Here is a 20,458-nt window from a genome sequence, read left to right on the forward strand (position 1 = left end):
CGGAGTAGTCGATTCCGGAGCGATGACGTCGTGGCTCGCTAGTGGACAGCGCGTCACCCAAGAATTGTGTGAACGGGAAAGTACGACGAAAATGGAATCTTTTTGAAATCATTGAGCACAATCCCGTATCATGGCTGCCAAACGGATTCTGGTGATAGCTGGTTCGGACAGCTCTGGTGGGGCGTACGATTCCGTACCAAGCTGCTACAACGCCATGCAATACTAACACCCTGCACCAACAGAGGCCTGGAAGCCGATCAGAAAGTGATAGCGGCGCATGGCTGCTATGCAATGACTGCTACAACCGCATTAACGGCCCAGAACACTCAAGGGGTCTACGGCATCCATGAAACGCCGTCAGACTTCGTCAGGAAGCAGATAGATGCGTGTATTGAAGACATCGGCGTCGATGTGGTCAAGACGGGTAGGTAGCAAGCTTCTGTCCAAGCTTGGCAGTTTCGTCTCTTACCACGAGAAGGCATGCTGGCTTCGGCCTCGACGGTTGAAGTTGTTGCAGATGCTCTCCGAAGACACGATGTTGCGCTGTCTGTTGTGGACCCAGTAACGAACCCCAAACCCAATCCTCCATGCCCACACCACTAACAGATCAGGTCATGGTCGCCACAAGTGGTGCGCAACTCCTACCAGAAGAAGCCGTCGAGACAATGTGCAAGCAGCTTCTACCTACGGTGACCATCCTCACGCCAAACATGCCCGAGGCATTGCTACTACTCAAAACTAGCGGCCAAGCCGCAGAGGAGCCCAAAACCCTAGACGATATCATCAAGATAGCGAAATCTGTCCAGAAATTAGGACCGAAGTACGTTTTATTGAAGGGCGGCCATCTACCATTGACGAAGGACCGAGTCGTATCGACCCAGGAAGCGGACCATCACAGCGTCATCAACATTCTCTACGGAGAAGACCAGACCATCATTCTCGAGACAGAGCATCTAAGATCAAAGAATACTCACGGGACAGGCTGCTCATTGGCCTGTAAGCAGCGCTTTCTCATACCGGAGATACCTTCCACTCACCGCATGAATTCGTAGCCGCCATTGCATCAAATCTGGCCTGCGGTATGGAAACGGCACAGGCTGTTACAGCCGCAAACCTCTACGTCGAAGCCGGTATACGAACAAGCAAAGATCTTGGTAAGGGGAGCGGCCCGATCAATCATTTTCATTCCGCGTATCATCTTCCTTTCTCTCCGTAAGTACAGCCACGCAAACTTTGAACTCTTACCAACGGAGCTCACAGCGGGCACTTCGTCGACTACATGCTTAATCGGGAGGACGTTAAGAAGGCGTGGCTGGCGTACTCCGAGCATGAGTTTGTGAGGCAGCTTGCAAAGGGTACTTTGCCCCTTGAGAAATTCAAGAACTACTTGGTTCAAGATTATCTATTCCTCGTCAGTATCTCTAGGTGTCCGTACACTGCAGTGCTGATCTCAATATTAGATCCACTTCGCGAGAGCCAACGCGCTAGCTGCGTACAAGGCCAAATCGCTAGAGGATATCAAGAGGGTAAGCCGGGAGCTGCATTGATGTATTCGCTATTATGCTGAAATCGGCAGTCTGCAGAGAATGTCACCCACATTCAGGAGGAGGTGAAGCTCCATATCGAATATTGCAAAGAGTTCGGGTTGTCACAAGACGAGATTGAGAACGAAGAAGAAAGCGAAGGTAGGGGTGACTTCGAGTTGATGGTAACCCTGCTGATATCCCTCTCAGCGTGTACGGCATACACAAGGTATAAGACCCGGTACGACTTATTGCTGTAGCGCTGAATAAGAATCCGCAGATACGTCCTCGATGTCGGACAATCAGAGGACTGGCTGGCTCTGCAGATTGCTTTGGCGCCATGCTTGCTCGGGTACGGCATGATCGCGAGAAGACTGTACGGTGATGCCGAAACAGTCCGTGAAGGGAACAGATACTGGAAATGGATCGAAAGCTATGTCTCGGATGATTACACCGAGGCGGTCAGGAACGGGAGAGGTGAGCATGTTTGGCGGGTCTTGCAGCAGTTCTGGGTTGACCATGCCGCAGACCTCATAGAGAAACATGCGGTAAAGCAGTCGGCAAGCCGCATCGAAGAATTGGTGCGCATGTTCATTCATGCAACACGGGTAAGTCTGCCTTTCTTTAACTCTGGCGGAAGAGTGCAGCTTGCTGATCATACTAGATGGAAATGGGTTTTTGGAACATGGGATTTAGAGAAGTAAGCGAGGGATCAAGTACAGGAACTACGATGCGCTCTCCGACCGTTGGATGAACCAAATCTGGAAGCTGAGAGAAGGGTCTGCATTAAATTCGGAGACTCTTTGACAAGGGAAGATGCAATGTCGACGTGCTTCCACCGGCAGCTTTGGTGGTTGCGTTTGTGCTGCAACGACCCGACGTCAAGCAACTGAGTGATGGATTCGCTGTCAAGCGGTAACGCGGGTATCATCAACATGAAGCGAAGCGATATTCAGTACCTATTTTCATGTTTGTCGTCAGTTGACGAGTAATCTACCACATACCTCACGGATGAGCAAGTGGTGTTGGGAGTACTCAATATCACGTGACCTGATAGGGCTGTCCCGGTTCAGCCGGAGATCGCCACCATTCTGGCTTAGCGCCTTTCCGAAATATTTTGGAAGGTTCTTCACGTCGGTTGCCTCCTGCCTTGAACATCCACCTCATCCCATCTCACTTCTTCAATTTTCTGTCCTTGCTTCTTCTCTTTATTCGCAACAAGCTCCACACAGCCGAGCGAAACTTCACCAAAGTGACAGAATACCCTCACGATCCCTTTTAATCTACGTCACGGTCACTACTGAACGCGTCGCATAACATGTCTTACAGCGGCAGTTACGGAGGCTCTCGCGGCGGCGGCGGAGGGTACGGTGGCAGCAACGGCCACTCCAACGGGTACGACAGTTCCAACCGCGGCTACGGATCCTACGACTCCAGTCGCTACTCCAACGGGTACGCAACACCCTTAGGTTTATGGCATTGGCAGCTCTTGGTTCAGTGCTTTCGTTGCAGCGCAACACGTTCTTTCACACCTCTTTCACGCTGCCTGTTTCTCCATCCACAGTCTGGTGTCTCTGCTGTTTTTTCGAGGACGCAAACTTATGAGCACAAGCTAACGTCATCGCAGATACGGTGGTAGCAACGGTTACTCTGGCGGCACGAATGGCTATGGCGGTGGTAGTAACGGATATGGCGGCGGCAACAGCTACGGTGGAGGCTACGGCGGAGGCGCAGGAGGCGCCGGCGGCGACAGAATGTCCAATCTAGGTGCCGGTCTCCAGAAGCAACACTGGGATCTCGCGACCATGCCGAAGTTCGAGAAATCGTTTTACAAGGAAGATCCAGCAGTTGCCGCTCGCTCAGAGGCCGAGGTCGCGAAGTTCCGCCAGGAGCATCAGATTGCCATCCAAGGCCGCAACGTCCCCAAGCCGGTCACATCCTTCGACGAGGCCGGTTTTCCATCATACGTCATGAGCGAAGTCAAGGCACAAGGTTTCGCAAAACCTACAGCTATCCAGTCTCAGGGCTGGCCGATGGCTTTGTCTGGGCGCGACGTTGTAGGCATCGCCGAAACTGGTTCGGGCAAGACCCTGACCTACTGTCTCCCAGCAATTGTTCATATCAACGCTCAGCCTCTTCTCGCCCCAGGCGATGGCCCCATTGTCTTGATTCTAGCTCCCACCCGTGAGCTGGCAGTGCAGATCCAACAGGAGATCAGCAAGTTCGGCAAGTCCTCTCGCATTCGCAACACATGCGTGTACGGAGGTGTTCCCAAGGGCGGCCAGATCCGTGACCTTGCACGCGGCGTTGAAGTCTGCATTGCCACACCGGGCCGCTTGATTGATATGCTCGAGTCCGGAAAGACCAACCTTCGTCGTGTTACTTACCTCGTGCTTGACGAAGCTGACCGTATGCTGGATATGGGGTTTGAACCACAGATTAGGAAGATCATCGGTCAGATCCGCCCGGACCGTCAAACCTGCATGTGGTCGGCGACATGGCCGAAGGAAGTGCGCCAGCTTGCATCGGATTACCTGAACGATTTCATTCAGGTCAACATCGGTTCCATGGAATTGTCAGCAAATCATCGCATCACCCAGATTGTCGAGGTCGTCTCGGACTTCGAGAAGCGCGACCGAATGACCAAGCACCTTGAGCGCATTATGGACGACAAGAACAACAAAGTTCTGATTTTCACGGGTACTAAGCGTGTCGCGGATGACATCACTAGGTTCCTTCGCCAGGATGGCTGGCCAGCACTGTGTAAGCTTGCAACGCACCCGCACCATATGTATCTAGGCTAACTCAAAAACAGCGATCCATGGTGACAAGCAGCAGAACGAACGCGACTGGGTCCTCAACGAGTTCAAGACCGGAAAGAGCCCCATCATGGTTGCCACCGACGTGGCATCCCGTGGTATTGGTATGATTACAGTTGCACCCTCCCCTCTCTTCCCTTCTCAAGTCCCTTTCCTTCCCTCGTCTGCAATTGCGTGATCTGAAGTGATGCCATGCTCTCTGTTCTCGTGCGCTTTCCTCGCATTCATGACTGTCCAGGGCTTTCTACTTTCCTTGGCTTGCTACCCGGGACCCTTGGACATCTGCAGGAATGAAGCAGGCTTGCTTTGTTCGATTTTCTTTTCTCAGAGTACCGTCTGGTACTGAGGCAGATCGTACTTCTTGACTTGTTCAAGTTGCACTTCCAAGGATTCCCGGACCAGGAGAAACCCACAGCCACCCACTGGACCGTTGAATGTCTCACAATGATTGTAGCGCACAGAGCATATTGCACATCCACTCGGCACCTTCAGGTTCACGCGACCGACAAAAAGATCCCTTGATTCTCCCCCCCTCACTGTAAGCTTGCTAACCTGTACATCAAGATGTTCGCAACATCACCCATGTGCTGAACTATGACTATCCGAACAACTCGGAGGACTATGTTCATCGCATTGGTCGAACAGGTCGTGCTGGTGCCACTGGTACCGCTATCACGCTCTTCACAACTGAGAGTAGGTCAACCCGGTTTCCCTCTGGTAAACGCTGGAAGCTAACGGCGATTGTACAGATTCGAAGCAGGCTCGCGACCTTGTAGCTGTGCTTACAGAATCCAAACAGCAGATCGACCCCCGTCTGCATGAGATGGCCCGCTACGGCGGCGGCGGTGGTGGCGGCCGTTACGGAGGCGGCCGAGGAGGTCGCGGCGGTGGTCGCGGCGGCGGTAAGCAACACTCTTTGAATCCGGACACTAGTATACTAATTCACTTCACAGGCTTCGCATCGTCCAACAGCGCACCAGTGCGGAACTCTCGCTGGTAGTTCATTGACGCACCTGCTTCGTGACCTTCCCTGCATACGCATGCAAAGTGGCCCTCAAACCACCTTCGATCCAGTTCCTTGAGAATCTCGGGCTTTTAACCTAGATCTGCTTTGTTGGGCTATGTCTTTTCTGTCGACCTACCTCCGGGTGTCTTACCTCAGCCCACGGACATGGTAGGCATCTCCACGTCTTTCGAGCAAAAATTTGCGCATGTGTCGTGGCGTTCGGGATGGCGATATGGCGGCCTTGCTATTCCATGGCTTCTGGCTAATAGACTGTCTTCTAATCTCTTTCTTTTTCTCCTTCGTTGATACCTAGGCTGCGAGACGAGTAGTTTCAGATAGGAAAACCCGTAGCTCTTTGCTATATGCGCACGATTTTCGAACGCGAGCTTCATTACAACAAAGTACTCACTCACCATGTAGACACATTTCTTAAGGCGCAATAGGTGTCATGGTACTCCTCCCCATCTGTCACGTGATATCACTCTGGAGCGCGGTCAACGTCTTATGGATGGTTTTGGTGCCCCTTCACACCATCCTATGAACACTCACAGCAACGTTTCCCTGCCGGACCCTCCGGTGCTCCATCCAGCTTCAGTCGGTGATGCGCTGGCTGTGCATGTGCTGCAACGCGCGGGATCCACGGCACTGCAAAATGAAGGTGGCTGCATTCGGAGCCAGTAGAAAATCTTCAGCGGCGCCACAGCTGAGATGACACGGCTGTCGCACAGCATGAACAACTACACGCGGCTTCTTAACTTTAGCTGACCGCCACGTCGAGGTTTGTGCTGCGGACGTTGAACTTTATCTTCGTGTAGACGGTTGAGTTGCCATTGACGGTATGGACACTCTGTTGTTCACGATGCTGATGGTGCACAAGTACAACGTGTATGAGTAATAGGCAGGGATGATATCAATAGCGGGGGTCTGCCGACCCACCATCACCATCGATTTCCTTGGGCGTCCCGTGTGTCCGAGTATGCCGGAGTATTGAGCTAGTACCGGCCATGCAGGTGGCCTTTATCCGTAGTTAATGTCCTCATCTTCAAACTATCCCATCAGCTGGCCCGACGAGATGGTGGTCGTACGCGAATTCGCGAACAACGTCGGTTAGTTGGACATGGGCTTCGCGACCAATCCTAGCCACATTGCCGGCCCCGTCTAGCCAAAGCTTGTTTGAGCATCACTCAAAGTTTCCCAGACCCAGTCTTGCATTGATTTGTGCTCATTGGCTAGCCGACGTTGAGCTGTTTCTTTCTTTGCAGACTGTCATCGCTTTGCTGTGACTGGCCTGTCTCGAGAGTCTAGGCCTCCAAAGATCTCCACCGATGGCAGAGGCCCCAGCGTGGAAGTCTCCATGACCCTTGAACGACATCTTGTTGCGGTACGGGGGTACGTACTCGGTGATCGCCACTGACGAAGAAGCGCATGGTCGACCAACCAAGAGCAGGATAGCTGCGGGAGCGAATGCCGCTGGGCAACAGCCTTTCCGCCAGGCAAGGTTTTGGGGATTCAGACATGCCTGCAGTAAATCACAGCAGGGTTCTGGATTTAACCGCCCCTTCGATCTGGGCATCAGCGGATGATGAGAATGCCATCGATACAGGAAGATTCGGGGCGCGTTGAGCGCAGATTTGTCAACCCAGACAATGCCCATCGCGCTCGACTGCGGCAAATGAGGTTCTCTCGGCCATGGCCCATCTGGGCAGAGATATTATCGGCGCCACAAAACGAAGTCGTTGAAATGTGCCGTAATTGTTTGCAGCATCCGGCCCGCTCATTCGCCGAGACATGGCATCTGACCAACATCTTTTCTGTAACGGCTGCACATCGCTTTCAAACAGGAAGGTCGCTTTGACTGCCCTTCCCGCGGCGGGCCACCATGCGCACAGCTTCACTGACCTTCTTCTTGCACGGCACGCAGTCGGCCAAGACTCGGGGATAAGCAGGGGAACATGGATAGCCGTAAGAGCATGGGCCATATGGTTCCTTTTGGGGCTCTCGTTGTTCGGTGATGCGCAACGGCTGCTCCTTTCACGCGCATCGGACATGCCTCCTGAGCTCTCGTCTCTACGTATGCTCGGTACAGCGTGTATCAGGTATTGTACATCAAGGCAGATCACGCACGCACCTGGCAGCCACGCACACTGCTGCAACAAACCCGTGTGGACATCTGCATTGATGCTACAGCGGAGCCGAGCCGCTCATCGGCTGACCTGCGTTTCAATCCATCACAATACGAGATGAGTCAAGGAGTGCTGAGAGCAGGTTCATCTGCGGCACGGCGGCTGTAACGGCACGAAGGCAAGAAGCTCCAGGTGTCGCCCGGAGTCGGCTGCCAAAGATATTGGCTGGTTGAGAGGTGTATCTGAGTGGGGGGAAGGGAATATTTGAGATTAGAGTCCTCAGCCACATGGTCGTCACCAGGCGTGGCCACCCTCCGTCGCTCTCTGGCCCGGGGAGCACAGAGAAACTCTGACTTGCCTCTTGTCCTGCTCGTGACAAGCGACAATCTTGTGGTCTGGACGTGGTGTTGCAGTGACTGCTGCCGTCTCTCTCTAGCTCTCTCTCGCTCTCTCACAGTGGCCGTGCTGCCGCAGTTCGGCCAAATAGGCGCGGGAATGCGCTCGGAGCCAGCTGGGCAGTGTGCGGAGCAGCGTTGTTCCTCCGGCAGATTTTTGCTCGGCCAGTGCAACGCGACCAGTGCAACTCAGCCTTTTCCTCTCCCTGCCTAGCTCGCAGCGTCCAGCAGCTAAGATCTCAGCCTCATCAGAATCTGAACGACCAGCATCGCACTTTGCCTGTCGCGCTCAAGCGCCACCCAGTCAAGCCTTTGCGCAAGCTGCTGACCGCAGGCCGCCTGCAAACCGCGTGCTCGCCTGTCCGGAGGTGCAAGCGAAGCCGCCCCTGAGAACGCCTCTCCGCTGCTCGATCGGCCACCACCCGGCCTCGACTCACCTCCTCACGTTCCTCTCTGCGCTCTCCTCTCTCCCCTCTGCCTCGGACCGTGGCCCAAGTGCGGACTTTCCCTTTACCGCCCTAGCACGTCACAGCATTGCGGCCTGCCTCCCCTCCATCCAAGCCGACGCCAGCGTTTCTCCGTCATCTCCCCACCATCGACGAGTGCGCGCTGCTCGTACACGTGCAACTGCTCTCCAAGAGCGCGCACCACTCTCGCCGAGCGCACACTTCTCCTTGCAACCATACTGGTGGGCACAGGGGCGGCGCTGGAGATCACGGGAGAAGCCGTTTCTCGACTGCGCGGTTGATTTCCCCAAGCGCGCCCAGCGACCAAAAACCCGAGCAGGGCCAAGATCCACTCCCCCACACGCAAAAGAGAGCCCCTCCGCCAGCAAACCCTGCAGCACCAAGGCCTGCTAAAATCCAGAACAGGGCAATATTCGGAGAGGCGGGCAGCAGGAAGGCGAAAGGGCGGGCTGGCGATCTGGTTCCTGCGCAGCGCAGACTTTTGCCGGCCGAAGAGTGGTTCGTTGTGGGACACTGAGCCTAAAATTTGCACCTAAACCTGGCCGTCCTCGCGCCAAAGGACCGACTTTCACGAGTCAAGCCCGTTCGGTCTTTGGCGGCAGCTGTGATCCCCTGCTGGCGTGCCCTAAGTGCCCTCATCCGAGCCAGCCACCCCTTCCCTCTTGCACCTCACTATCACCATCCAACCCAGCACACAGGCCCGCCGGCAGCTCGCGTCCACTTCGACCAGGCCCCGTGGGATAATCTCCATCAACGTTGCTTGGCACGCTGCGGGCCCCAGGCCTTCAGCGTCATTACCTCACGGCGCGGCCCAAGGCTGCATCGAGCATCCCAGTCCCGCTGCAGTGCACAGCTGGCCCTCGCGCTATTCTCAGGGCCACGCGCCACGCCCTCTGCATCCTAGAGCACGACTGTCTCCGTCCGCTGTGCTTTTCTCGTTGCTCCCAACGAACGAGTGCGACTCGAACGTGGCACTGAAAATAGGCCGACCGAGTCGAGGCGGCCGGCGCTATCCAAGGACGTCCTAGAGGTTCGGAACTCGCCTTGCGCTCGTGGGGCGCTTCATCTTAGCAGTATTAATCATCACTCCCGCCAATGCTTGTCTGCTCCTTGGCTGGAATTTGAGATTGACGGACTGCACATCATCCGCGACTAAGGAGCGCGCCATCGTGCCTGACAACAACAACCCGCACCTCCGGCTTTTCTGACCTGGAGGGAACACCGCGGCTCGCATCGCGTGGTGTCAAGCTTGCGACGAATCACCCGCCAACGCTTGCCAACCGTGATATGTCCACGGGCTATTCCACTCCTCTCTCCGCGCATCCTCCAAGCCCTCACACACCCGGTGCGAAGAACCCTCTCCGCCTGAACGGTCACACAAGGTCTATGGACGGTCGACAGACGGACTACCCGCAGTCAGGTTTGAGCTCGCCTTACCCAAGCTTTCCAGAACCTCATTCTGAAGCTTCTTCTGCAGATCAAGCATCTGCTGCGCAATACCCGCACGGCCAAGATCCGCGATCTTCCAACTTCTCCTCGTCTGCGACACCGACCTCCGACTACGGCCTCAACCCGTCATCAGCGCGCTCAGGTTCCTTCCCAGAATACCTCCAGCGCGGGCAGAACCCGTACAGCGGACAAGGTCCCAACGCAGGAGGAATGGCGCAAGCACAGAGTCCGTCCATATCTCTACAAGATGGCCAAGCCAGCAGTGAAAAGTTCGAAGACGGCGATTCTAACCACGACGTTCCCATAGATCCATCGATAGCGGCCAGTCCAACCTACCCGCCACACCCAAACTACTCTGGCTACCCGCCGCAACACGACATGCATCAGTATCAAGGGCACCCGGCCACGCCAGTCTACGCGCGGCCGGACTGGGGCAACCCGCAGTATCCGCCAGCGCCGCATGGCATGCATCCGCAGTACATGGCGGCGTCTTCAGGGCCGCCACAGCCCTCGATGGTGTCACCTGTACAACGACCACCAGGGGTGGGTTCTTCCGACGCAGTCTCAGTGGCAGCTTCGGCCGCGATGTATGCGCTGTCTTATCCCGCATATTCTAACGGTACCCAGGGTGGGCATCCGCTTTCGACCGTATATTCGTTCGTGCCGATACCGGGCGCCCAGCAGCATAAACGACCGCGGCGGCGCTACGAAGAGATTGAGAGAATGTACAAATGCGGTTGGAATGGCTGCGAGAAAGCGTACGGCACTTTGAACCACTTAAACGCGCACGTTACCATGCAGTCGCACGGCCAGAAGAGGACTCCAGAAGGTGAGTTTTCGCGTTTGTGATTTTCCCTGTGTTACCTCGAGAATGCAGGGGAGCCGTTTCGGCTTTCTTAAGCTTTCAAAAGCATCGGTCTGTCGACCTCTGAGACGGTGCTTCCACGGTCTCGGATAGATTGGAGAGTTTGGAGACTAGCACTAGTCAGAGTGTCATCCATGTCTCCTGGAACCGCGCTACTTGCTAGTCGATCGTCAAGTACATATGCTAACAATAACTTCAAATAGAATTCAAAGAGATCCGCAAAGAATGGAAAGCCAAGAAGAAGGAAGACGAGGCAGCGCGCAAGGCCGAAGATGAGAGGCTACGCCAGGCAGACCCACGGTCCGCCGCCGAAAACCCCCAAGAGCCTGTTTACGGCCAAATTCGAGGCGTAGGCCCTCCACCACAGATGGGCGGGCCAGGGTCACAACTACCTCCGATAGGCTACGCTCCTGCTGGTGCCGGTGGTGCTCCGTCTCAGTATCCTACCCAAAATCCTCAGGCGCTCCCGGGAATGGCCGAATACGCCGCCGGCGGACAAATCTACAACGCGAACAACGGCGGCGGCAGCAATTACCCACAATCTCCATACGCCCCTGGCCAGCCGATCTACCAACAACGTACATAGCCACCCTCCACCTCCCACACGTACGGGGCCCGAGCTGACGTCTCGCAGCCAACGACAACGGCCAGGGCTATCAACAATAACGCCGCGAGCTGAACAGGTTATCGGTGATACGTTTCATCCGGAGCTCAGTCAGCACTCTTGAGGGACTGCGTCGTTTCCGGAGTGGGGATCACAAGACAGCATGGGACCCTCGTACATTTCCTTTAGGTGTCAGACTTGCATTACACGGGGCTCGGAGGGTTGGGTGGCTGTATGTCATGAGATTCAAGGTGTTTCGGGGCGGGGAGGCTTGGAGATGATTACCCACGAGGTTGAACGGCCCGTTCTCTCTGTGTCTGTTGTTTATCTTCGTCTGATATTGCTGTATGGCGGCATTTGCATCGTCCTTTTCTCTCTATGCATCTTTCTCATCACTCATCATTCGGTTGGGGGAGGCAGGTGTAGGAGAGGAAGGTGAAAAGCTTTAGGCGCGGCGGTGTGGCTTTCTTGCTAAGGTGTCCCTTTTAGCGGCCCGGCGAAGGTTATTAGACTTGCATACGTCACGGCGCTTGAGACGAAACAATATGATGGCTTGGTGGCTTTCCTACTCTATCACCGCCCAGTATCTGCTATGCTCTTCCTTTTTTTTTGTTCCTGTGAGCTCGAGGCGGCAGTAGAGCTGTGTTCAGGGCCAAAGCAGGAGGTGTTCACGCGTGGCAATTTCGCCGTTGTTCAGGGCTCGACACGTGTGTAGCAGTAGGATGTCGGCACTTAGGGCTCTATCAAGCTGTGTGTAAATGGTGGTGATTTTTCTGCATGACTGGAGCCACAACTGAGAACGAACCACTTCCCGACCCAGCGATTCTAAGATAGGTGACGGCGACGAAGCTGACAAAGCAGGACCACCGCTGTGATACCCGGACACGATACAGCAGAGGCATTACGTGGCACCTGGTCCAGACGACCCTGCAGCAACGGTTCACGCCTCCCATTTGCATGTGCTGCATTTCCTGCGGACCCAGCATGATTCGTGACCCCACGGCATGATTGATGTGGCGCCTGCTTCGCCTGGATCTCTTGCACTATTCCGGCAGGCCGATCTGGTTTATTTGTGCGGCCTGAGCTGTGCGCCAACCGACGGGGTGATCAGATGTGCACGCTGCGTCGAACGTTCACACTCAGGCTCGTGCAGATTGTGCGCCGCCAGCAAAGCAGGTTGCCACCGCGTGTCAGTTCTACGAGTACCTAGAGTTCAGAGTGAAACTGTAAATGTGGAGACCGCTTGACCGCTCCGGCGTCCGCCGTGCGTTGCGAATTTTCATCACCCTGTTGTCTCTTCGGTGGAGAGCTGCACAGTATTACTCGTACACCGCTCAGCTTGAAGCGGCTATGGGGGGAAATGATAGGACGCGAAATGTCTTACCTTGTCGTCGACAAGGTTCACACAATGCGGAATTGCTCGGTGTCGCTCTCCACACCTGGCTGCGAGAGGACGAGAGGATTCGGACTGCTACCACTGTGCAGCGTCGTCGGGATCCTGTGAGCACGGCAAACCTCCTGGTTCGAGAGCCCAATCTTCCCACAAGACACGTGACTCGATTAATACCCTCAACGTCCAGTGTCCCCGAGCATGCGTAACCAAGGTGCGTTAAAGAATGCCTGGGGCTCAGCCCCGAGCACAAGTACCACACATCTGCCACGGCCTCAGCCGCAAAGCCGCAAGCCATCCGGCGCCGCGTCTGCAAGCAACCGCAGCGATCCATCGCGGACGCTAGCATCGCACGCCGTCTGATGGTTCACGTTACACAGCAGTAGCTGGCGATGCCCTCATGCAATCACTCCGGCTGACAGGCGCAAGCGTCGCCGACAGCCTGGACGGTGCTGACGGCTTCGGGAACTTGCTTGCACGCGTGAGCGCTCGCTCGGGTGGCTCCCGAGAGACGGGTGTTTGGCAGATGGGAGGATGCGGTAACATGATAGGGGAGCTGGCTTCCTGATATCGACACCAGACGACCACTCTCGTCTGGGGAGAGATCTCACGAGGAGACGACAACGACAACGCCAATCTACACTTGACCAGAGCAGTTCACACGTACACCGTCCTTTCCAGCTCCTATGAGCCGCGCAGCCCCTAGCCTTCTCCCAGCATCGGTGTCGCCTCCGACCACATCCAGCTAACGCGCGCCGGCGCGGCCCACGGCTCGTGGCATGCGCTCCGCGACGCTGGCTGCGATTCCCACTTCGCTCCCGCACAGCAAGCGCAGCGTCAACGGTGTGGGAGGGCCGCGGGCTCAGATTCGGACCGCAGATGAGGGATCTCCAGCTAGCTGGGGGCGTGACGAAGGCGCCGCAGTAGCATGAATGCCGGGCGGCGCAGGTGCAACGATGGACTGGTCGTGGGGATTGTCTTGGGATGGGGGACTTGGGACTTGGACGGTTGGGGAATGGGGGCTCGTAGGGCAAATGGTTTACGGCCGAAAGGCTTTAGTTTTGATGCTTGGATAGATTGGGGATGGGCTGTCGCGTCTGGTGTTTCGAGGTCGCAGACGGAGATGTGGCCGCTGGGAGGCATAGCTTGTTGTCTAAGTCCATAGCGCTGTCGTCGTTCATCCGGTGATGTTGGCGAGAAGGGGATGATTGGGAGTTTGAAGATGTCGAGATCCACGTGATCGCTTGGCGCTCCGAGATGAGGCTGAAAAAGTTCTGGAGCGCGATGTGAGGCTTGCGCCGCGAAACCTGATACTGCACAACACAGCTCCCAACTAATGTTCGATTGCCACGCCTGCCTACGGCAATGCCTGCGCGTCCTCTCGCCAGATACACTCCCTATATCTCGTCTCGGCCTCCGCCATCGCGCTGGCTTCCTCAGCTCGCGCCACAGACTGGTGCTACGAAGCCGTGGCTACGCAACAGCCTTCCCTAGACGTGTTCCCTCTACCTTCTCGGCGCAGGCGGTCGTAGAGGAGGGCGAGCCATGGAGAGGGTCGAAACAAGCAGAGGAGCAGAAGCAGCTCGCAACTGCAACGGTCAAGCGTGATCGGGACGCAGTCAAGGATGAGAGGGCTCTCAGGAAGGAGCTGGAGTATCTGAAGGATCCGCTCGAGCTGGCGAACTATGTGCGGAAGATACTGGCGCAGGGCAAGGAACAAAAGGCGGCAGACATCGTACAGCTAGCGAGCAAGGATAGGCAGTGCACTGTCAGCTGGAACCATCTCATAGACTATGAGATGAGCAAGGGGAGGGTCAATGCAGCATTCAAGACATATAACGATGTACGCACATTCCGACTAGTATTCACTGGGCTGCGCTGACTTGTTCGACCCCAGATGAAGAAGCGCGCCCAGACACCAGATTCATACACGTACCTCCTCCTCTTCCGCGGGCTTGCGAACAATGCGCAACTACCATCAACAGTGGGAAGGGCGTTGGCGCTGTTCCACTCCATGTCTGCAGAAAATTCCAAGGTCCAGCCAACTACACTGCACACGAACGCGGTCCTGAAGGTATGCGCTCGAGCGGGGGACATGGATGCAATGTGGGGAGTCGCATCCAACATACCAGAACGAGGAGCCGGCGCAGCCGACAACCTCACCTTCACAACCATACTTAATGCTGTCCGGCAGACTGCGCTGGGTAACACACCGAAAGAGTACACTGAGGATCAGATCGCACGCCTTCTTGACAAGTCGGTTGTGGATGCCCGGCGCATTTGGGAAGACATCGTCGGCAAGTGGCGCAAAGGCGACATCTTCATCGATGAGGAGATTGTTTGCGCTATGGGTAGGGTACTACTCATCGGCAGCCGGCCACGCGACTGGGACGATGTGCTTTCTCTCATCGAGCAGACTATGAACATCCCACGCCTCATGCCACGCCTGGGCACCGAAGCCCGCGCCCTCGCACCTATACCTCGAATCCGCGCGCCTCACACGCCTGCCGACATGAAGAACGACAACCACGAGTTGCCGACCGATGAGCCCGTGAGAGGCGATGAGTTCAACGCAGTCGACATTTCCCAAAGCGTCGGCCGCAAAGGCCGCTCAATCGCCTACGCCGAACCAGGCCGCAACACGCTCTCCCTGATTCTGGAAGCCACCCTCAAGACCGTGGCCAAGCAGGCCGCCATCGGCTACTGGAACCTCCTGACCGGTCCGGAGTACAACGTCAAGCCCGACCTCGAGAACCTACACTCGTATCTAAGACTGCTGCGCCAATCGCGGTCCTCTGCCGAAGCGCTCGCTGTCGTCAAGAACGACATGCACAGCCGCGGCCTCCCCCTGCTGCGCAAGACATTCCGCATCGCAATGAGCACGTGCGTGCGCGACAAGAACAACCCGAACGCCATGGACACGGCTGGGCAACTGCTCGACCTGATGGCCAACACGCTCGACCAGGTAGACGTGAGGACGCTCGATATGTACATGGAGCTCGCGTCCTCGGCGCGGAACGGCAAGGACGTGCTGCGCGCGCTGAACCGGCTCGAACCGAGCTACATCAACCTGCGGAGTATGGTCAATTTCGGGATTAAAGCCCCGATGGCGCCGGGGCCGGGATTAAAGCCCGGCGCGAACAGGGGGAGGAGCGTTGAGAGGAACATGAGTACAGAGGAGACGGAGGCGGCGTTGGGGGTGGTGAAGAAGATGATCAGATGCTACGATCGCTTGATGAATAGGGGAGAGGTCGAGAGGGAGATGTACGGTGAGTTGACGCAGAGAAGGAGCAAACTTGCGGCGTGGGTCTCGCGGCGGGCCAATCGGGCTGATGAGTGGAAGAAGAAGGCGGAGTTCGAGCCCAAGAAGTCGAGCAGAGACAGAAGGCAGAGGAGAGGTGAGGAGGAGGCGGAGGAGTCGGGGCTCATGACGACGGCGTTGTAAACGACATATGAGAACAGCCTACACGTCCGGTATGAATCCTCAGGGTACTTATCCGCCGAGGGTGTGAAGCGACATCCCAATATCCTCATGCTGTCGAACTTCCTTCCGGGCCGTGCCACACCGAATCGACAAACAATTCGCAGTGGGAAGAGATGGATCGTCTGGTGGAGCTGCGCGCTTGTTCAGGAGCAGGTAGATGTGCTTTCACGAAGGTGCTTCTGCCCTATTGGCTGCAAGTCGTTCAGCTATGTACCATATGCAGAATATGTACCGAATATCGTCCAGGGGTTGAAATGTCTTGTAGTGGTAGCAGAGCAATTTGGGAGTACCTCGAACTCCATGAAAATTCAGCCCTTTCGCTGTAACTCTTTACACACCACAAAAGACAGTCCTAGTACTTTAGGCTCTTCTTAGAGATATAAGACTTACACGGTAAAACACAGCAATGGCGCGAGTTCAACGTGCAATCTACCACTAAAAAGGTAGAGAACCCTCTACAGCATCCGCCCAATCCCATTGTAGGTCCTTTGGCTCCCGGGTTGACTTCAGAGGTGGTGCTAGTACATCATACAGCCTTGCGGTAATCAGAGCAGCAGCTAAGTCTCTCGTACCCGCGACAGCCTGGGCGAATCCCCGAAGTTGCGTCAGAGCGAAGTCCTTAAATACGTAATTTCTGCGCATGCAGGCTTTTAGCAGCGATGGTTAGTACAGCTGGCATTAGTACTTCAACCTCAGTCTCCTTCTCAACTTCTCTCTATGCTATACACTTGCGGAAACGCTCCAACCCAGATACACATTCCCCAAGTTCCGCCAGTCGTGCAGCAACTGGGAACAATCTCTCTCGCTGTAGCTTCGTACAAGCCACAGGGATTGCTTCAGTAAATGAGCTCGTTGTGTAGTGCGTGGCCCACAAGTACTGTGTTCCGAAGAGGTCGATTCTCTGTTGCCGACAATGTTAAGCCGCTATCGTCGTGGCGGAAGATTTCCGTTAGGATCGTTTCAGTATAGCTCCTCTGTTTCCATTCAGTGTCCCCGAACTCGAATCTCCTCATAGACTTTGAAGCACGTAGCCGCCTCTGGAAGCAGAAAGTCTTTGTTTGAATCAATGACCGTCTACCGTGTTGAGGCTGTCCATCCTGATGGCGGGTGCTAGGCGGCACTATTAGATCTCAAGTGTTCAAGAAGAAAGCACCGATTTCAAAGAATTCGTTCTTGCTGGCTTGGGCGTCTTCGAAGTCTGGTGATACAAATGCCGTATCATTCGGTACCGGATCGTACCAATCTCAGCATCGGCTGGTGAAGGCTCCACAGATTGGACGCCCAGGAGTTTTCGAGCATTCGCGAGCATCTCTCCCACGGCATGGAAGTGCCTTCAAGACACCTAGCTAGATAGGCTTCTGGAGAGAGCTTGAGTGGTTCGCGCTGGTGTTCGTATCAGCAGATTTCGGAAAGAACGAGTTTGTATGGCATCGCAGCGTGTGACACAGCGGAGTAATTACGAAAGAACGCTGGCTCTCACATCCATGTTGCTACACTAAGTAGATCTTGCGGCGAGAATATCGAGACAGGAGGTAGTGTGAGGAGGTATATTTGCTTAAGGCACTGAACTTTGCTTTGAGAAGTAGATGATGGGAATAATGTTATTGTCTGATGGTCAAAAATTACCCAGTGGATTGGGGAGAGTTTTGCGGTAAATCGGTTTCGCTTCTTACGGTCACCGTGTGAAGAACGTGATGTTGCGTCGCGGTTCGACGATGTATCAGCGAACATTCACAGCATAAAACAGCGGATCTGTTTGCGAAACCTCTGCCTTTCATCGTGGCGAGTACTGTGTATGTCCAGAGCCTCCTCCGGAACAATGGTATTGCCAACGCCTCGAACACCCCACTCCATCTTGCAAGCACCACCTCATCACAACGTCCGAGGACCATCTAGACCGCAACGGCTTACGGACTTCCACTCAGCCCTCCCTCGACCTCCCATTTCCTCGCCTTCAGCACCCTCATCTTCTTGCTCGGTGTCCTCCCCCTCATCTCCCTCTCCAACATCTCCACCTTCCTCCTCAACGCCTCATTCTCCGTCTCAAGCTCCCCAGCCCTATCCTCATCCTCCCCTCCATCCAGCTCCCGCACCTTCTCATTCTCTTTATCCTCATCCCCCGCCCCCACCCCACCAAACTCCCGCGCGAGAATATCAATCTTAGCATCCCACATCTCCTCCTTTCTTCCGGCCTCATCTTCCCATGCAACCCGCCACCGGACCTGCTCCCGTGCAAGCACGGCCTCGAACTCAGCGTATACGGTTTCTCGCACCTCTGCCTCAACATCCTCCATCCGCGCCTCAGCAGCCCGCCACGAGGACTCCGCTGCCTGGCGCCGGGCCGTTTCTTCCTTCAGCTGCAGGCTCAGCACGCTAACTTCCTCGTTCAGGCGGTCGATCTCCACGGCAGCGGCCTCGAGCTCGGCGAGGCTGGCTGCGGCGGTGGTTGGTGAGCTGCGGCCGTTGTAGTGGTTCATACTCGGCGCGTTTAGGATCGTGCTGGTGACGGATGGGACGCGGGGGACGGTGACTTCGCGCGCGAGGGCCGAGTAGCGCAGGATCTGGGATGTGGCGTTGAAGTCGCCGTGGGCGTCGGCGGTGACGATCATGATTGATTTTTGGGGGCTGCGGTGGTGATGCGAGTTGTGGCTGTGGGTAGAGCTGGAGGTTGTGGGGAAAGAGTTGGAGAAGAGGAGTTCGGTCAGTTTACATTGGCGGAAGGGGACGATTGTCTGTTGAGGTTTGAGGTCAGCTTATTAGATAGTTACAAGGGAAATTTATGTCACTAGCCGGGAAAGCCGACGTAAAAGGGGAGGCATCAGCATTTAGGGGAGCTTACTTTGCCTCCGTCAGCGGCATCTGACTGCATCTGCATGCATTGTCCCAGATACATAAGCGACTCGTTGATTTTGCCCGCTTCCGCAAGCGTCGCGCCAGCTGTCTTTGCGTTTCTTGCGCGCTCGGAGCCTTGTGCATGTCAGTACTGCCTGCCGGCCCCGTAGAGGATTGCATCCTTGATAGGACAACTTACCGGCCAAGTCCACGACCGTCAGTGTGCTACTGCTCCACGCAGCGCCGCCCACCCTTCGCCGCTTCTTGACCTCGACGCAGAAGAAGCCATGGCTCCGCGAGCTAACGGCATTGCTGCCCGTTCCGGCAACCTTGCGCTCCACCAATCCCGTTTCAAGCACCATCAGCGCTTCCTCGAGACTCGCGCACACGATCTTTTTCAGGCCGGCCACGACCTTCCGGTCGGGACTCTGTTCCGTGCTCTTGAATAGCAGCGCGCGACGCTTGCTCTGCCCATTTTTGAAAGCTGTGGCCGTGACGGATCCGGTCAACAGGTCGAAGATGCGGTCGTTGTAAACCTCGTACATTGAGACGAAAATGGCGTATTCAGCTGTACGGTCGGCGGCGGGGAGGGGTAGGTCGTCCACACTGGGGCATTGCGGCATGGTCGAAGGGCGCGGTATATAGGTATTGTTGCGCTTTGGTGGAGGCAAGCACAGGAACGAGGTGTTGTCCTTTATATATGCAGGCTGCTGTTTAGCTAAGCTTCTCGTGATGCGAGCTATGCTCGCGTTTACGGGCCTGATTGTGGGTATAGAAGGGGTATATAGAGAGGTGGGAAGTGCGGGATACAGTCCAGTGTGTGGAGAGTGTGCTATTGGGGTTGATGATGGTGAACTGCCTACCAGCATGGGCGTCTGCGCCCGTGATGAGATGCCGCGCTCGGACTGGCCATCGCCGTACAGGGAGTCAAGGAATGCGGAAGCGGGGAGTATCTGGGCTTCGGAGACGTCTGAGATTGCGAGCGAAGGTAGGACGTATGGCGTGTTAGAGGGGTCAACCAGCAGGGCGCCGGTACTTTGGAATAGTGCATCTAGCGTCATCTGGATGAGGCCGCGTTGGGACTTGGATCCGAGAATTGTGTGGCTCTATACCCTCTGTCAACTTGCACCTTATACTCCGGAATGTCGTTACCATACTTTTCCGGACCCTGTGACACCCAGAGTCGCCAAAAGGCCATCACGGCCTTCGCGTCCTTCTGCGCCGAGGACGCCATCGATAAGCGGCAGGACGCCAGTGCTTCTAAATATGTCGAGCTGCGTAGCGTCTTCCTCGAAGACTTTTGTGAATGCGAACTTCTCGACAGCGCGCTTCCTGTGATCGGTGGCCGGGGGCTTTATGGTGATATACGTGGGGATGCCTTGCTCGGTCTCTTCGACGTCGAGGAAGCGTTCCGCGCCGGGTGCAGGAGATGGGCGCAGTCGGAGGTAGACATCGAACAGTGCAGTCGACGGTTTCGGAGGAGGATCCATTGTTCTGTCTC

General features: G+C 55.7%; 5 protein-coding genes across 5 annotated transcripts; 4 read left to right on the forward strand and 1 right to left on the reverse strand.

The window, feature by feature from the left end:
* Window positions 1-130: 130 nt before the first annotated feature.
* On the forward strand, window positions 131-2,277 carry W97_03841 (uncharacterized protein; the record flags this gene model as incomplete). The annotated part of the gene is made up of 11 exons (XM_007781735.1): window positions 131-183; window positions 243-424; window positions 476-561; window positions 612-996; window positions 1,053-1,212; window positions 1,261-1,411; window positions 1,461-1,526; window positions 1,577-1,701; window positions 1,795-2,000; window positions 2,052-2,131; window positions 2,188-2,277. The coding sequence occupies 11 exons, from the start codon at window positions 131-133 to the stop codon at window positions 2,275-2,277; spliced, it is 1,584 nt and encodes a 527-aa protein (XP_007779925.1).
* Window positions 2,278-2,841: 564 nt separating this feature from the next.
* Window positions 2,842-5,342, forward strand: W97_03842 (ATP-dependent RNA helicase dbp2; the record flags this gene model as incomplete). Its single annotated transcript, XM_007781736.1, has 5 exons — window positions 2,842-2,975; window positions 3,151-4,286; window positions 4,339-4,446; window positions 4,907-5,035; window positions 5,092-5,342. The coding sequence occupies 5 exons, from the start codon at window positions 2,842-2,844 to the stop codon at window positions 5,340-5,342; spliced, it is 1,758 nt and encodes a 585-aa protein (XP_007779926.1).
* Window positions 5,343-9,620: 4,278 nt separating this feature from the next.
* Window positions 9,621-10,631, forward strand: W97_03843 (uncharacterized protein; the record flags this gene model as incomplete). The annotated part of the gene is made up of 3 exons (XM_007781737.1): window positions 9,621-9,678; window positions 9,811-10,325; window positions 10,410-10,631. The coding sequence occupies 3 exons, from the start codon at window positions 9,621-9,623 to the stop codon at window positions 10,629-10,631; spliced, it is 795 nt and encodes a 264-aa protein (XP_007779927.1).
* Window positions 10,632-13,977: 3,346 nt separating this feature from the next.
* Window positions 13,978-16,086, forward strand: W97_03844 (uncharacterized protein; the record flags this gene model as incomplete). The annotated part of the gene is made up of 2 exons (XM_007781738.1): window positions 13,978-14,484; window positions 14,539-16,086. 2 exons carry the CDS (start codon window positions 13,978-13,980, stop codon window positions 16,084-16,086), a joined length of 2,055 nt encoding a protein of 684 aa, XP_007779928.1.
* A 1,946-nt stretch (window positions 16,087-18,032) lies between these two features.
* On the reverse strand, window positions 18,033-20,447 carry W97_03845 (uncharacterized protein; the record flags this gene model as incomplete). The annotated part of the gene is made up of 5 exons (XM_007781739.1): window positions 18,033-18,857; window positions 18,965-19,092; window positions 19,157-19,664; window positions 19,821-20,063; window positions 20,115-20,447. 5 exons carry the CDS (start codon window positions 20,445-20,447, stop codon window positions 18,033-18,035), a joined length of 2,037 nt encoding a protein of 678 aa, XP_007779929.1.
* Window positions 20,448-20,458: the final 11 nt, after the last annotated feature.

This window comes from Coniosporium apollinis, assembly GCF_000281105.1.
Source record: "Coniosporium apollinis CBS 100218 chromosome Unknown supercont1.16, whole genome shotgun sequence".
Lineage (NCBI taxonomy): Eukaryota > Fungi > Ascomycota > Dothideomycetes > Coniosporium > Coniosporium apollinis.